The 18,485-nt window shown below is 34.0% G+C and overlaps 1 protein-coding gene across 3 annotated transcripts in view; it reads left to right on the top strand.

Moving 5' to 3' along the window:
- Nucleotides 1–18,485, top strand: part of SLCO6A1 (solute carrier organic anion transporter family member 6A1) — a 113,908-nt gene that overhangs the window by 87,932 nt on the left and 7,491 nt on the right. For 2 of the 3 annotated variants that reach the window (XM_033179024.1, XM_033179025.1), the window contains exons 10-12: nucleotides 419–606; nucleotides 7,786–7,850; nucleotides 10,361–10,498. In XM_033179024.1, coding sequence (XP_033034915.1) covers nucleotides 419–606; nucleotides 7,786–7,850; nucleotides 10,361–10,498 — 391 coding nt within the window. Of the gene's footprint in view, nucleotides 1–418; nucleotides 607–7,183; nucleotides 7,489–7,785; nucleotides 7,851–10,360; nucleotides 10,499–18,485 lie in introns of those variants that run through there. The other variant, XR_004429713.1, reaches the window with a different exon arrangement.

Below are 18,485 nucleotides of genomic sequence, written 5' to 3' on the forward strand. Positions count from 1 at the left end.
CTGTCCATATTTTAAATCTCAGCTAAAATTCCATTTTTTCATTACATTATTTTTAATTTCCCTCAATTTATGTATCCAACAATTTCTTATGCATTTGAATATAAATATTTTGAGGAAAATTTCTTAAATTAACTGAACTTTTCCTAAGTAATTATAATTACACACACACACACACACCGCCTTCCACACACACACACACACACACACACACACACAGATTCTTTGCCATGTAAAATACCTTGGATTTATCATTAATGTTTCATTTCTAAATAATACATAGCAGGCTTAATATAAAGACATTTTGAAATAAAACTAATGAGTCTCCCTGCAGTTATTGATTTAATTTTTATTTTATGATAAGAACTTTTGTTTATGACTATTTTTCTGAAAGATTGTTTCCTGTCTTCAATACTCACAGACATACTACAGTTGTTCTTGCATTAAAGTAGGATTAATAACTGCAGATGAAGAAGGTGATTTTATTGATGCCAGACCTGGGAAATGTGATGCAAAGTGCTATAAGTTACCTTTGTTCGTTGCTTTTATCTTTTCTATGCTTGTATATTCTGGTTTTTCTGGTGTACCAATCGTCTTGGCCATCATGCGGTATGTATATATTATTCATTATTATTGTTTATTTAATATATAAGAAAAGTAATTTTGGAAAGATTTTAGAATATTGTAGCAAATAATTTCCTCTGTGTTTCATGGTAGCAAATGCAGAGGGAAAGTTGTTAAACCGTCACAATTCATGTGTATGATTATTTCTCTTTTAACTAGTTTATTTGCATACAGTATGTAAAAATCACATTGTTTAACTTTAACTTAATGTATTTACCTAATTTAACACATATAGAAACATTATAAATGTAGGAAAAAATATTAATTTTAACACAGATTTGATTATAATGTTGACTCATTATAATTGGTTATAGGAATTTATTAACTATTTACATCCATATTGGTTAATTTGACTGTAAGAAAACATGAGTATCATCAACAAAGGAGCATAATAACTTTTAGAATTTCAGTGTGTAACTTTTATTATTATTCTAAACATAACCAACATTTATTATTTATGTGTTCTTCCTAAATACATGAAATCCATTTAATATTCATTTGTATCATAGTGCAGAATAATTTTTTGTTATTTTCAATTTTTTGTTTTCAAGATGCTAACAAAAAACTTTAAGGCATAAAGAGCCTGCAGAGGCTAACCAGGAAACAAAGAGAGGAAAATGGTAATTTCTATCTGAGTTGATTTGGAAATACTATAAGATCTATTCCAGAAAATGAATTATAAAGAAATGATTTCTCATAATACAAGCAGGCTGGAGGCAAGACCTTAGCAGGAAAAGTGAGCAGTGAAAGTGAAGCCAAAAAATGTGTGAAATATCCTGGCAAAAAGTTTGCTATGACAGGATAGCATGATGATGAATGAGACGAAGAGATTTGAGCTAGGTAAGGGCCCAATTCACGTTAAGATGACCTTCTTTGCCATGTTAACGTGAATGTTGTTACTCTATGTACACACCTGGGAACCACTGAAAACTGCAAACCTCAGGAGTGAAAGTGATCAGATGGCATTTTAGATAGAATGCTTTGAAAAGAGTGTGAAAGATAGAGCTGAGGGGAAAACCTGGAGAAAAAGGAAAGCACTTAGAATTTAGTAGTGGTGGCCAGGCGCGGTGGCTCATGCCTATAATCCCAGAACTTTGGGAGACCGTTGAGGATGGATCACTTGAGGTCAGGAATTCGAGACCAGCCTGACCAACACGGTGAAACCCCGTCTCTACTAAAAATACAAAAATTAGCCAGGTGTTGTGATGAGGGCCTGTAACCCCAGTTACTCAGAAGGCTAAGGCAGGAAAATCACTTGAACCCGGAGCTGAGGCTGCAATGAGCCAAGATCCATGCCACTGCACTCCAGACTGTGTGCCAGAGTGAGATTCCAAAAAAATAAATAAATAAATAAGAGGGTAAGGCTTATTAATTTGATATGCCTGGCACAAAATATGGATAAATCTAGGATTATATCCAGACTTCTAGTTTGGAACTGAAGGAATGATAATTCCATTAACTAAAATAGGAAATACAAGTAGAAAAGAAACCTCAGACTGAAGACGATCAGTACAATATTGAACATTTATGTGTTAGTGTTCTTTGAAACATTCAATGTTTCCAGTAGTGAGATGAAAGAGATGATAGTAATATTCTAGAAGTTTAGTTCTGAATCTCACTTCTCTCCATAACTAGACAGAGATACACAGAATAAAGCACACACACATACACACACTATAGTTTCAGTACAATTATGACATAGACCAAAGAAATGACAAAGTTGAAATTGCATATAAGTGTTGCCAAAATTTAAGCAGGACTGGAAACCAGCTTGTAGATTCAGAAGATGTTATAAGGAACAGAAAATATAGAGGGGACCCAAGGACTGGCAGATCACATGTATCTCTAACATATATTTCTGCTCAGAAGGAGAGGGTTTGGTCTCGATATGGACCTTCTGGGAGCAGGACTTACATAGATGAGCTGAGGAATAATCTCTCAGGAAAGAATGAGAAGGAGGCTTGAAAATTTCCCAGGAGGTCCAGACATGGCAGACCTCAAACATAGCCAAGAAATACCCCTTCTGCAAATGAATGCATATAACCTCTGAAAGCAAGAAATGTGAAGAGATTTTAGAAACCCTGGGCTGACAGTAAAAGCTCTTTTGAGCTAGGACAGATTTGGAGAGGCAGAGAAGTGTTACTACACATAGGAGTCATATTTAAGTCTACTATATCAATAGAAGAGATAACCTATAGATTCAAAGCTTGGCCCATGCTCCACCCCTGGAAACTTCCTCAAGTTTAAGAAAATGTATCTCATTCAAAAATGAGTAAGTAGAACAGAAAAAGATTCTGCCTATGTACAAAATTACAAATAACTGCTACAAATGAAATGAAAATTATCAAACATTACCATAGACAATGAAAACTCACGGTGGGGGTTGGGGGAGGAGAAGTTTCCGTGAATCAGATAAAAATATACATGTAACTACATATGAGTTTAAACTTTAAAAGTGAAATAATCATGGCCACAGAACAGAAGAAAATAACTAGATCCTCTCTGAAACTCATGTTGCAACTTAATCCACATTGTAACAGTATTAAGAGAGTAGGCAATCTGACTGCTGTATTTGAGAGGTGGAACTTTTGGGAGGCAATTAGGATTAGATGAGGTCATGAGGGTGAAGCATTCATGGCTCTGGAAGAGGAGAAAGAGAGACCTGAGCTAGCACACTCAGCCCCTTGGACATGGGATGCCCTGTACTGCCTCAGGGCCCTGCAGAGTACCCACCAGCCAGAAGGTATATATTGTGTTACATTTATATAAGATGTCACTATTGGAAGAAGGTGGGAGAAGATACACAGCATGCTTTGTACTATTTTTGCAATTTCCTGTGAGGCTATAACATTTTCAAAATAAAAGGAAACAACAACCCCCCCTCAACCCCCCACCCCCATACACACGCAAATATCACACAAAAGCAGTCTGACTTGAACAAAGAGCAAATATGTGTCTTGTGTGATTGAATAGGAAAGCCAACACCACAAGTACATCAATTCTCCTTAAGTTAATTTAAAATTTTAACATGATAATGAAAATACCAGTAGAATTGTGGGACTACATAACCTGATTCTAAAGTTCTTATGGAAACATAATAAGCAAGAGTAAGCTTGGGAATTAAAACAGAGAAGCACAATAATTGATGCCTAGCCCCATAAGATAAAAGGCACCATAAAAGTCCCAATAATTAAAAAAAAAGTAGTGACTTATAAGCAAATAGTAAGTATGGAAATAAACCCCAACTCGTGTGGGAATTTAATATGTAATGAAAGTGAAATCTTAAACAAGTGCAGCAAAGATGGACTGTTGAAAAATGGGTCTGGTGTAACTTGATATATTTTTTTCCCCAAATTATTTCCATTTCGACCCATCTCCTTAAGATTACAATTTAAATTACTGTCTTTCTTATACTTTCAGTGTTTCTTTATGCATATACAAATAACTATAAATGTATATCTCTGTATTTTATCCTTTCATCACAGGAGGTAGCAAACTATGTTCACCATTCTCTATTTTGATTTTTAATGTAACAATATATTCTTAATATCTCTTTTCACATAAACATAGCGATCCTCTCTATGTATTTTTTACAGTTGCATAATATTGTGTTGCTCAGAAGTGCAATCATTTATTCAACCAGTCTGTTCCTTTACATTTAGTGTTTTCTCAGGTTTTTATTATCTGTTATCTATATGGTATTACATTATATACTACATATATGGTATTGTATGTAATATGATATAGATAACCTTACAGAAATAAATTTACCTATTTGCAGATAAACAGAGGATAGGAATATAAGCAAGCAAATTTCTCCAGTGTGTCTTCTTTACATTGTTTTGCTTTCCAAAGCATGTAACGATATTACAAATTCAACAAACAAAGTTTAATCTTTAAAAGTTCAATAAAAGTCAAAGCTAACCACATTAATTATTAAATTATTGTCAAATAAGTGAGAATTAAAGCCACAGAAATGGGATAGCATTCAATGATTTGCAACAGGTCAATACTCATATAGAGGACAACTAGAAGGGTGGGTTAAATAATAAAAATCAAAAAGAGGCAGAGGACTAAAAGGATCAAAATTCCAGAGAGAGCAGAAGCTTGCAGAGGTGAACTGGGCATCTAAAACTGTCCCTGAGGTACTTGCCAAATTCTTGGTGCAAGCTAGATGCTTGCAATCTCCACTAGGCCCAGGTTGGGGGTTACAAGTGGAAGACAAGCAAACTGGCAGAATTTTCAGTGATCACATGGGGCTAAGAATGACAAAATAATTTTTATTCTTGAGAAATTTGCTGAAATCTGAAGCAGAGAAGGGCTTCAGTATAAACAGAAAAGAATCATGATTTATCTGAATCTTTCTATCAAGTGGCTCATTAAGAAAACTAGTTCTTCAACATTTTCCCTTCTGTCTTCATTATTTTAACATATTTATGTCTCCTTAATTGTGGTAGTCACTGTGGATTCAGACAAGAGAGTGGAGGAGCACTAAGGAAAAAAGTGGAATAAAAGAGGAACACAAATGATCAGGTCTCTGCTCCTCTGATGGATGTTAGATGTAACAAGGTAGACAGAAAAAAAAAATGTAGTTTTACTAATAAATATTTAATTGTAATATTAAAATATACTCCAAACAAAATGTGGAAAAGCACAATGAGAAAATTACATGATAGTCTAACTTATACTGGGGATTCAGGGAGGGTGTTCCTGAAGAAATTGCATTTGAACCAAACCCTGAAGGATGGAAGATAAGTATTTCACACAGTGGGAGCAACAGATGCAAAAAGTCTGGAGGGAGAAGTAGCTTTGTAAGCGTGTCGTATCATAGAATGTAGTGAGCAAGGAGGGTGATGGGGGCAAAAGTTGAGAGGTGGCTTGAAATAACACTGATTAGATCAGGCTGACCATTTTAAATTTTCTTTGCAATTCTAGATTTAATTATTAGAACAATGGGAAGCCATTGAAGGATCCTAATAGGAGGCATTAGAATAATCAGAATTTCATCTTTAAAAATCATTTTCGTTCTTATATGGAGAATGCACAGAAGGGATAAGGGTGGTTATTAGGAGAAAAATTGTTTCATTTATTTCATGAAGCTATGGGCTTGAAATAGGGCAGTGGTATTAGAGATAAAAAAAGAGATATGAAAAAAATTTTTAATGGCAATATTGGATCTACTGATTAGGTGTGGTGAATGAGAAAAAAATGATCTTTTTGAAAATGGCTTTTTCCAAGATCTGGGCTTGAGAAGTGCATAAACACAAGTTCCATTTTTTTTTTTTTTTTTTTTTGAAGCTGGGAGTTCTAGGGGAAGAACAAATTTTGTGCAAGACAGTGACTTACATTTAGAACTGATGTCTTATAAGAAAGATATGGACTAAAAATATAAATTTAGAGGCCATATAAAGACAGTGAAAGCTTCCTTTTACATGTTGGGAGAGTATTGGCAATTTTTTTGTTTGTTTATTTCATGAAATTCTTAACTATTCTATTATAGATTAGATTTAAAAATCTTAATACTTACTTTTTTGCTAAAGCACAATAGTTCTTCATTAAAATCTTAGTTTTGTGTACATATCTCTTAGTTATTTTTGTGCTATTCACTGAACTAATTTTGGAAAATCCTGGAAATTATTAATCTTTTCATCTTGTTTTGTATGTTAGTTAAAAAAGCGCTTGCAATCAAACTGAAGATACATAAATACTGCTTAATGATTATACTTATGAATAATGGTCGGCTATATATGTGCTTCAGATAGCTCCATTATCACATGACATAAAAGAAAATTACTTATGCTAAATAAAGGAGAACACTGAATTATAGTTAGGCAATATTTCCACTTTATATCAAAAACTACACTAAAGTGTGATTCTAAAACATGACTTTTTTTTAACTCTCTTTAGTGAATCTGCTCATAATGAAAGTGTAAATTATTTTTTATTTAAAAATTTAGTTATCATTTGAGAATTGGTTAATTTGTTTTTATTTTTCTAATAGTAAATATATGAGGAAGAAATATATATTTTTACCAGGTTGATATGGGTAGAATTACCTCACTTTTTACAAAATATTACAAAATACTGTGTATATGCTATATTTTTATAAATAGAATCATGTTGGATGAAATATTGGTCATAATATAGTCCATTGTTCAAGTTCGAAGGCAAATAAAGTGTTGAGTTTATTTAAAATGTCCATTAATAATATAGTTCCTATTTTTTAACTTTTTTAAATGTTCAAGGATTATTTTTAATTGTATTTTTATTTATTTTCCAAACTCCTAATATGTACAGTTATACATTTTTTTTTCTTTTTTAAACAAACGTTTGCTTTGATCAGTAGAAAATACTGAGATCTTCCTTCTTTATATTTGGAAAAGTTATTTTTCATTTATTTTAGCTTTTAAATAGTGAGTGTAGTAGTCACAGGTCAAACACGAACGGTACCCTCAAATTAGAACAATCTGAGTAAGGTTGAATGAAGTGACTATTTAAAATGTAGGTAATGTGTAAGGATCCCAAGTAATAGTGCACTATATCTGGTATCCTTCCACTTCAGGCCCGAAGAGAAACAAGGGCTGGGAAGGAAAAAGGAGTCCTGTAGAGAGGACTGCTTCACCCATGGAACAGCGTCAGCTTGGGTAACTGCTGAGAAGGAGTCGTTGAGTACACATCTTGACCTCACTTTCCTCACTCATTCAGAAGTGTCCCAATCAGTAACCAGAAGACAAGAGAACCCATTGATATAGTCCATTTACCTCAGACTCCCGGGGCGGAGAGCAAGGTAGAAAAATGTGGAGAGTGAATCTCACGGGGGCAAAAAGAACTCTAGAATAATGGGTGTACATGACAGAATGAAAACTGGTAAGTACAAAATCTAGTGCTAAGTCTTTCCAGCAAACGAATGGGAGCTGGGGAAGAGGATTTGGGCCATAAAAACCTTCTTTGGGAAGATCAAGGACCTTTGGAATTGGCTGGCCAGGGACAGGATATGGAGAACTGGGGAGTTGTAGTCATTTAACAGGTCTGTCAATTGGCTAAAGATTCTTAGTACAACTGATGCACCAGAAAAAAAAAAAAAAGATTAGTCTTGAATCTAGCATACATTATTAGTCCTAACAACAATGATGTGCTGATTATATCATTGCTATTTACTTTCAGGGTTGTACCTGTCAAACTGCGTTCTCTGGCCTTGGGTGTATGCCATGTGGTTTTGAGAATATTTGGTATGGATTTTTGGCAACCTCTTATTACATCAAAATGGGTTTTTTTTTGATATGTGTATATGTCTGCATGTGTGTTTAGTATTATAAATAAATAATAATAAATAACACAAAGCGAGTGAAAGGGGGAACTGCTCTGCAGAATTTAGGAGACAATGTAAAGAGGGAATATCTAATGCAAACCTCATTCTAATTATCAAATTATCAAATAAAATATGCATATTATATTTGATCAGAAGAGACAACAAATTTGATTTGAAATATAGTAATTATATCATATGAGTGGTTTGGTAGGCTCATACAAAACATTTGTAATACTTTACATTGCTTATGTGCTTCAGAAGTCACTAACCTAGACTAACATTTTTAGATGTTTTCATCACCAAAGACACTGAATCTAATGTTTTCAAAGATTTATTTGTTTCTAAGAACAAATAAATGTTGGAGGGTAATGTACTATTTTCTTTGATTTTCTTAAATAGCAAAAACTAGATTTCACATGCACATTATGACCATTTTAGAGCATCTGATTTACTAAGTTCATGGATTAAAGACTGAATGGCATACAATAAAAAAATGTAGAAAAATCTAAGTGTGACTCTTGATAGGGATCAGAGACATCATTCTATAGCTAGATCTAAATGAGCGATTAATATTAGCTTTTTTAGCTGGGAAAAATTAGATAATATTTTTGTTTTGGGCAATGATTCACTAGATAAGAGATTTGTAATGGAAGAGGTAGCATAGGAAACAGTCGGTATTGGCCGGGCGCAGTGGCTCAAGCCTGTAATCCCAGCACTTTGGGAGGCTGAGACGGGCAGATCACGAGGTCAGGAGATCGAGACCATCCTAACACGGTGAAACCCCGTCTCTACTAAAAAAAAAAATACAAAAAATTAGCCGGGCGAGGTGGCGGGCACCTGTAGTCCCAGCTACTCGGGAGGCTGAGGCAGGAGAATGGAGTAAATCCGGGAGGCGGAGCTTGCAGTGAGCTGAGATCCGGCCACTGCACTCCAGCCCGGGTGACAGAGCGAGACTCCGCCTCAAAAAAAAAAAAAAAAAAAAAAAAGGAAACAGTCAGTACACAGGAAGTTTCCTGCATCGGAGAGGGAACCAGTGAAGTTGATGTGTTTTTGAATGGGGGAGGGAGAATAAGATGATATTAAATATTATAAATATAAACTGTCTATAGATATTTTAGGGTTTTTCTTCCAGGTAATTTTAAGCAGATGATAGATGTTATTTGACTTACATTTAAAAGATAACCCTGGCTAGGCATAGTGCTCACATTTGTAATCCCAGCACTTTGGGAGGCTGAGGAGGGAGGATGGCTTGAGGCCAGGAGCTGGAGACCAGCCTCGGCAATATAACAAGACTGTCTCTAAAAAAAAATAATAATAATTTTTAAAAATAAAAAGTAAAAGGTAACTCTGTTGATAGAAGAAAAAATACAGGAGATAAATGTGGAGGAAAAGAAAAGGGAGGCTTTTGCTGAAGGCTAACAGTTACATTAAAGTGGATTCTAGGGTTTGTAGTACAAATAGAGAAAACAACATATCCAAAACATGTTTGGAATTAATGGTACAAAGATGTATGATGGATTGAAAGAAGATGGTAAAAAATGGAAAAAATTAATAGTAGTCAATTTTTTTTAACCCTGAACAATTGAAAAAAGAGTACTATCACTCACCAAGAAGAGTGAATCTAGATAATGCACGTTGGCAAGAATCAAGAGTCATTTAGGCAAGAAGGTCCCGATATTTGCTTAAGAAAGATGATCCACCATCAGAGTTTTTAGTTCTGAGAATCTGGGTCTGGTGTGTTTGGGGTCAACTCCGTGTGTGTGTGTGTGTGTGTGTGCGCGCGCGCGCGCGCGTGTGTGTGACTGTTCACTCACTTTTGGCTGAAAGTAACATTGTTGCTGTGAAGATTTTGTCTGAGACTATGTAGAGGTTTCCCTCAGGCAGCACAGCTGGTCCTCTGGATCTGAGGTCATCTGAATCTGGGGCTACTATAAACAGGCCAGTGTATTTGCATTTTCAGTTATTTTTCTCAATATCTTGGTAAATAACAGATATACATTTGCAAAGTCATTTTTCAGTCGTTGAAAATTTCACAATTAGAGATATTTGAAGACATACTAACTTCACAAAATCAGTGTTTGGTATCTCTGTTTTAAGTACTTTCTCCTAAGTTTTTCACATAAAAGTCATTAAAAATATTGAGATGTCATTTAAATAGCAACATGTACAACATTCTAAACAGATGCAAAACTACTAATTGTATCATACCTACAGGGATATTGATTGTTTTTGAAAACTCACATTGTTTCCAGTGATTAACAATCCTATCTATAAATAAATTATTAGATAATTTTAAGTGATATGTTTTCAATGATGATTCATCATTCATATACATTATGTGTGTGTGCATTACATATTTAAGAGAAAATAATTTGGATCCTGACCTATAGTGTTTTCACAAAGAATTTACAATCATTGCATTTTTCATAGGGACTATTCCTGGACCATCAATCTTTAAAATGTCAAGAGAAAATTCTTGTATTTTCTGGGATGTTAATAAATGTGGACACACAGGACGTTGTTGGATATATAACAAGACAAAAATGGCTTACCTGTTGGTAGGAATATGTAAGTGATACTTATTAAAGAAATATAGAGAAATAAAATTATTTTTAAAACTTATGGTTGTTAATAGTAATGTAGAATTATAATTATAAACCATGAATTAAATAAGTACTTTTATGAGTAAAGGAGGCTTAGCCTGCACAATAGAGACCACATCTCTACAAATGAAATTTTAAAAAATAAAAAAATAGCCGACTATGGTGTCACATACTTGTAGTCCCAGCTATTCAGAAGACTGAGGTGGGAGGATCTCTTGAGCTGGAGGGGTTGAGGCTACAGTGAGTCATCATTGTGCCAGCCTGCATGACAGAGTGAGACTCTCTCAAAAACAAAAGAAAAAACCAAAAATAAAAAAAAGGTTTACCTAGTTATATAGTAAATATTTTAGAAACTAAAATACCATAGAATTTATGTATTTGAGTCAGTGAGTTAAATACATAATAGTTTCCAAATAAAGAATGACAATTAGCAGAATTTTAGTTTGGGAAATAATTTTGCCCATGTACATATACAAAAAAATTTCTTGACCTTGTAACCCTTTCTACATCCATAGTAAAAGATTGGATAAATTTGAAGAAAATTTTTGCACCATTAGAGAACATCAAGCTACTCTTATTTCAGTTAAATCTTTACTTCATATTTTCTCTTTTGTTCAATGATATAACAGCGCCTAGAACACAGTAACCTTTCAGTATTTGTTGAATAAATAAGAGACATAGGGACTCGAGATGTCGTGGTGGTATGAGATGTGACCAAAGTGTTGGGAAAGTCTAGACATGTTTCTATTACTTTGGAAAACTTATCAAATCTTCCTGAATCATAATTTATTCATCTGTTAAATGAGGATATTTTACTGCCTAATTTCTGAAGTCTTAATCAGAGTAAACATTAAATGATTTTATTGTATATTATGTTTTGTGTGATATATACTTTAAAGTGTGTATATGTTTTGTGGTTTCACTGAGAAGATTCAGTAAATCAAAAAAACACATAATGATAGACTCTAATATTTAAAAGCAACTAATATCTGTTTGATAAAAGTATAGAGCAATGCCTTCTAATTCCGAAGTCAAGTATTCAGCAAGCTTGACCTACATTGAAAACTGAGTAAAATTTAAAAAAAATCAAAAAGTAAAAATGACACTTGAGAAGTCAAAATTAACTTGCTAGTGGCAATTCAATAAAAATAGGAAATGTTCTTAAGGAAGTCTTAAAATTTTGCTGAGACTTTAAATTTTTATTTTAGATATAATTGTAACATGGTTATCTGTTTTCAAACACAGTATGTACTTGACAAAGTTGGTGAGCTAGAAGAGATTCCAGTAGGGAGCTACTGAAAGTTGATACGAATAATGAAAAACATAAATAATCATAGTCAAATAGAAAAGGCAAAGATAGAAAACTGAAATATTATGCATGTGTGACAATTTAGTATAAGCCAGTATATTTTTAAATGTATTTCATTGGTTATATGACTCGGAATCACGTGGTGTTCTTATTAAAAATATACATTCTGAGGCCCTGAATTAGAATTCCAGGGATTGGAAGACATCAGCAAGACAGAGGAATAGGAGTTTTCAGCACTTCCTCCCTCACAGAAACGTTTATTTGGCCATCCATGTGTGAAAATACCTTCAGAAGAGCTAGAGAAATCACGTTGAGAGAATACAGCACCTGGATGTAGCAGAGAAATAAGAAAAGACACATTGAAGAGGGTAGGCAGTATAATTTCACACGACCTGCCTCACCCTTCTCCCAAGTCTGGCAGAACAGTGCATAGAGATACCCTCCATGTGAAGGAATGAACTCTAAGCAAGAACCTGATTTTGCCTTTGACTCAAAACCAAGTCTATCTCAGTAAAATACAGCTCTATGCTGACCTTCTTAACACCAGGCTGTAGGCGGACACCTGTGGAGGAATTTCCAGGCCTGCTGCCACTGCAGGCTGAGTCCCACAGCCCTGCACTTCAGGCTGGCATCCACAGACTATGTCCCTAGTCCTGTGTTGCACAAGACTGGAACCCAAAAACCTTAGTTTCAGGCCAGCACCTGCAGCCCTAGGCACTGGGCTGGGTTCTTGCAGCCTGAGGCACCAGGCTGATACTCACAGACCCAACTTCCAGGCCAGCCCTTGCAGTTACAGGTTCCAGACTTGTCCCCTGTGATCCCAGGCTCCAGAGTGGTCCCCATAGCCCTAGGTTCCAATGGATGTAGGGTCCAGGCTCACTCCACTAGACCCTGATGCTGTCCTGGTCCCTGCAGACCCGTGCTTTAGAACCACCTCTGCAGATATTGAGGTTGGCCACCACAAACTCAGGGTCCAGGCCTGCTCTCATGGGCTCAGTCAAAAAGTCCATCTCAGTGGACCTTGGCACCAGGCTAGCCAAGGTGAACACAGGATCCAGGCCTATCACAGTGGATCTAGGCTTTAGGCCAGCTCCTATAGACCAATGAATCAGGCCAGCCCATCTGCTGACCCAGGCACTGGGCCAGTCAAGTATGTAAGGACTGGAATAAATGTCTACTTCTTCAACAGTGCACATCCAAATGAATGCATGGGCACAAGGATTACAAATAATCAAGAAAACATGATACCACCAAAGGAATGAAATAAAACACCAGTAACTGATTCTAAAGAAATGGAGACTCACCAGGTATGGTGTGTATTTGTAATTCAGGCTGAGGAAGGAGGATCATTTGAGCCCAGGAATTCAAGGCCAGCCTACGCAACATAGTCAGATGCCATCTCAAAAAAAAAAAAGGAAAAAAGAAAAAGAAAGAAAAGAAAAACATGAGAAAAATGGAGACTTATGAACTGCCTGACACATGATTCAAATTAGTTGTCTTGAAGCTCAGTAAGCTACACGAGTACACAGACAGCTAAACAAAATCAGAAAAATCAGAAAAATAATACACAAAATGAGAATACAATAGAAATACAAGTCATAAAAAAGAAATAGCTAAATAACACAGTAGTTGAACTGAAGAATTTCATAAAGAACTTCAACTGCAGAGTAGATCAAGCAGAAGAAAGAATAAATGAGCTTGAAGGCAGGGCATTCAAAATTGCCCAGTCAGAGGAGTGAAAGAAGAATATAAAACAGTGGAGAAAGCCTATTGGAATTTTGGAACACCATGAAGCAAACCAATCTATGCATTATGAGAATCCTAGAAGGAACAGAGAAAGATAAAGGGGTGGAAAGCTTATTTAAAGAAATAATGATAGAAAGTTTCCCAAATCTGGAGAGAGAAATGAATATCCAGATCCATGAAGCACAAGGAACACCAAATAGTTAACATGTAAGGAAGTCTTCACTGAGACATTATAATCAAATTCACGAAAGTCAAAGACAAGAGAGAATTTTAAAAGCAGTAAGAGAAAAGCCATTCATCACATATAGGGGAACCTCTATAACACTAGGAGCAGAAATTTTGCAGGCCAAGAGACAGTAGAATGATATATTTAACGTACTGAAAGAAAGAAACTGCCAGCCAGGAATACTACACCTGAGAAGTCCATCCATCAGAAATAAAGAAAAAAGACTTTTCTAGAACAGTAAAAGCTGAGGGAATTCACCACAGCTATACCTGATTTACAAGAAATCCTAAACGGAGTATCTTAAGCCATGATGCTTGGACCTAATCCCACACTGTGGAGTATACTTTCATTTTCAATAAATCTCTGCTTTTCTGCTTAAAAAGAGAGAGAAATGCTAAAGGGAGGTCTTAATGTTGAATTGAAAGGTTGCTAACTAACCGCATGAAAACATGAAAGTATAAAACTCAGTTGTAAAAGTAAATACATGGTCAAATATATAGTCAGATTTAGAATATTACTGTAATGGTGCTGATTAAGTCATTTTTAACTGTATTATACAACTCAAACAACAAAAGTATGAAAAAATAACTACAGCTACAGTAATACGTTAAGTAAATGCGGGATGAAGAGAAGTTAAAATCTAGAGTTTCCATATGCAATGGAAGTTAAGTGGTTATCAGCATAAAACAAATAGTTATACCTATAAAATATTTCATGTACACCCTATGGTACCCAGAAATTGTAACAAATAAGGAGTATCTGATCAAAATATAAAAAAGTTAAAAAGATTTTTAAAAGCACACCACCACTACAACAAAAATGTTCAAACCACAAAGGAAGACAGCAAGGAAAAAAGAATGGAATGTAGGAAAACAAGTCAGAAAACAGTCAGAGAGCAATTTAAAAATGGCAGTTGTGAGTCCTTAACTATCAATAATTACTGTAAATGTAAAAATGTTAAAATCTCTAATCAAACATTACTGACTGACTGAATGTAATGTTACATCTCAAGGAGCGAGGGAAATAAAAGAACAAACTAACACCAAAGTCAGCAGAAGAAAAGAAATAATAAAAATCAGAGCAAATGTCAATGAAATAGAGATTAGAAAAATAATAGAAAAAAAAGCAAAATTAAGAGTTGGATTTTTGCTAAAATAAATTAAACTGGCAAGCCCTTAGCTAGACTAAGAAAAACAGAGAGAAGACTCAAATAAATAAAATTATAAATGAACATTGCAAGTTATGCAACAGAAATAAAAAGGATCATGAGACTGTTATGAAAAATTATACATCAAATTGGATGGCCTAGATAATATGAACAAATCCTATAAACATAAAACTTCACAAAGACATAATCATGAATAAGTAGAAAATCTCACCAGACTAATAATGAACTAGGAGTTGAATTAGCAATCAAAATCAAGAAAAGCCCGGGAGTTGACTTCACTGGTGAATTCTGCTAAACATTTAAAGAAGAAATAATACTAACCTTTCTCAAACTTAAAAAAAAAAAAAAAAACAAGAGAAAGGAACACTCCTAAACTCATTTTATGAGACCAGAATTACCCTGATACCAAAGTTAAATGAAAACATTCCAAAGAAAATAAAATTAAGGGCCAATATCCCTGATGAACACAGATGTTGAAATCCTCAAGAAAATACTAGCAAACTGAATTCAACAGTACATTTAAAAGAATCATATATTATGATCATGAGGGATTTATCCCTAAGGTACAAGAATGGCTCAACATACACAAATCAGTTAATGTGATATGCCATAATAAAATAAAGGATAAAAATAATATGATAATTTCAATAGGTGAAGAAAAAGTATTTGACAAAACTTAGCATCATTTTGTAATAAAAATCCTTAAAAAATTAGATATAGAGGAATGTATCAACACAATAAAACAAATATATTAGTTGCTCAGAACTAATATCATGGTTGTGAAAAGCTGAAAACTTTTTCTTTATGATCAAGAAAAAGACACAGATGTCTATCGGCTCTATTCACCTTGTGTATGAAATCACAAAAGACTTTTAATGGCCAATACAATCTTCGGCAAAATCAACAAAGCTGGAAGCATAACCCTATCTAATTTCAACGTATACTACAAAGCTATAGTAATCAAAACAGCATGGTCCTGGCTAAAACAGACATAGGCCATTGAAACAGAATAGAGAACAAAGAAATAAGTTGCGCATTTATAGACAACTGATCTTTAATACATGTGCCAAGAACACACAATGGTACAGTCTTTTCAATAAACGGCACAGGGAAAACAGGATAGCCACATGCAGAAGAATAAAATTGAACTCATGCTGTATGCAAAAATCAATTCAAAATGAATTAAAGCCTTAAGCATAATATATGTAACTATAAAACTACTAAAAGAAAACATAGTGAAAAGACAATTTTTTTATATGAACCCAAAAGCATAGGCAACAAAAGCAAAAATAGACAATAGGATTATATTAAACAAACAAAAAAGCTGCTTTTTGCACAGCAATGGAAACAATCAACAGAGTAAAGACATAACCTATGGAATAAGATAAATATTTGCAACCCATATATCTGATAAGAATATATAAGGAACTCAAACATCATTAGTAAGTAAAGAAATAACCTGATTAAAAATATGAACAAAAGACCTGAAAGGATAGTTCTTAAAGATGACCTAAAAATGGCCAACAAATATGTTTTTGAATGCTTTAATCACTAATCATCAGGAAAATGAAAGTGAAAATTACAATGAGATATCACCTCACATCTGTTAGAATGTGTATTACCAAAAAAAACCCCAGAAAGATAAACATTGCTGAGGATATGGAAAAAAGGGAACCCTGTACACTGTTGATGGGAATGCAAAATAGTACAGACATTACTGAAAACAGGTTCTCAAAAAATTAGAAATAGAACTACCACATGATCCAGCAATTTCACTACTGGGTGTATATCCAAAGGTAATGAAATCAATATGTTTAAGAGATATCTGTACTCCTATGTTTATTGCAGCATAACTCACAATAGTCAAGGTGTGGAAATAACCTAGATGCTCATTGACAGATAAATAGATAATGGAAATATGAGATACATACGCAGAATGGAATACTATTCGTCCTTAAAAAGAAAGCAAATTCTGTCTTTTGCAACAATATGGGTGAAACTACAGGACATCATGTTAAGCAAAACAAGCTAGGCATAGAAAAACAAATATAGCATGCTCTCACTTGTACATGGAATCTAAAAAAAATCGAACAGAGGCAGAGAATAGAATAATTGTTGACAGGGGCTGGTGATGGGAATGGGAAATGAGAGATGTTGGTCAAAGGGTATAAAATTTCAGTTAGACAGAAATAATAAATTCTTGACATCTATTGTTCAATGTGGTGACTTGGGTTAATGTATTGTATACTTGAAAATTGCCAAGGGAATAGAACTTAAATGTTCTCACCAAAAAAAAAAAAAAAAAAAAGCAAATAATGTGACAAATATATTAACTATATTGATTTAATCATACAGTGTATAGTCATCAAAAACTAATGTTTTATACTATAAATATGTACCCTATTTATTTATTTGTCAATTAAACCATTATAAAGCTTAGGGAAAAAAGAATTCCATGGATTGGTGGTTGGCATGCTTACTCTAAATAAAGTACTCACGTGATTTCAACCATAGTAAACTGCTGAAGATAGCTCTTAATATGTTAGAGGAGCTAGAGTTGTACTGTCCAATATGGAAGCCATTTGCCACATGTGGCTATTTAAATTTACATTTACATTAATTGAAATTCAATTCAATTAAAAATTTAGTTCCTTAGTCACAGTAGGCAAATTTTACATCTTTAATGATCACATTTGGCTAGTGGCTACTCTATTGAATAGTGCAGACGTAGAAGACTGCCTTTATTGCTGAAGGTTCTATGCCTAGCACTACTCTAGAGCATGGGTTACTCAACAGTGATCTGTGAAATTTTAAGCCCTAAGAATGAACTCCAGTATATTTGAAATGGAAAATTTGGGACACATATTTGTATGTTCAATGTTTTCCTCCTGGGGAAAAGGCTGTGACATTCATCAGATTCTCAAAATATTAGTAAAAAATTTGTTGCATTAGTTTATGAGTTCTTTTTGTTGGCAAGGAAGTCTATCTGCTCTTTCTTTTTTAAACTGAAAGTTTTAATTAGGATGACTCATCCAATGCCTTGACCTCAAATGAAGGATTTCACCAGCTCTAGTTCATTTGCAGTAGAGTAGATATGCCTTTTGCAAACATTTTTCTTAGTTTACCATTTTTACCCCTTCACATGGTTTGTCTCTTTGTTAGAATTTTTATTGAAATATAATATATACATATATAAGAAAGAGCATATATAAATGTATGGCTCAACACTTTTTTTGTAAATTGAACACACCTGTAATTAGCACCCATATCAGGGAACACAATGTATTAGAATTAATAAAGGAATTCAGCAAAGTTGCTAAATATATAATCATTGTACCAAATCAATTTTGTTTCCAAATACCAGATGCAACCAAATTAAAATACAATACAATAAATACAATAACACCAAAAAATCAAATACCAATAAAAAATTTATTTAAGTTGTACAAAACGTCTACACTGACAACTACAAAATCAATTTGAGAAAAATTAAATAAAACCTA

This window comes from Trachypithecus francoisi, unplaced genomic scaffold (assembly GCF_009764315.1).
Source record: "Trachypithecus francoisi isolate TF-2019V2 unplaced genomic scaffold, Tfra_2.0 Lachesis_group2, whole genome shotgun sequence".
Classification (NCBI taxonomy): Eukaryota; Metazoa; Chordata; class Mammalia; order Primates; family Cercopithecidae; genus Trachypithecus; species Trachypithecus francoisi.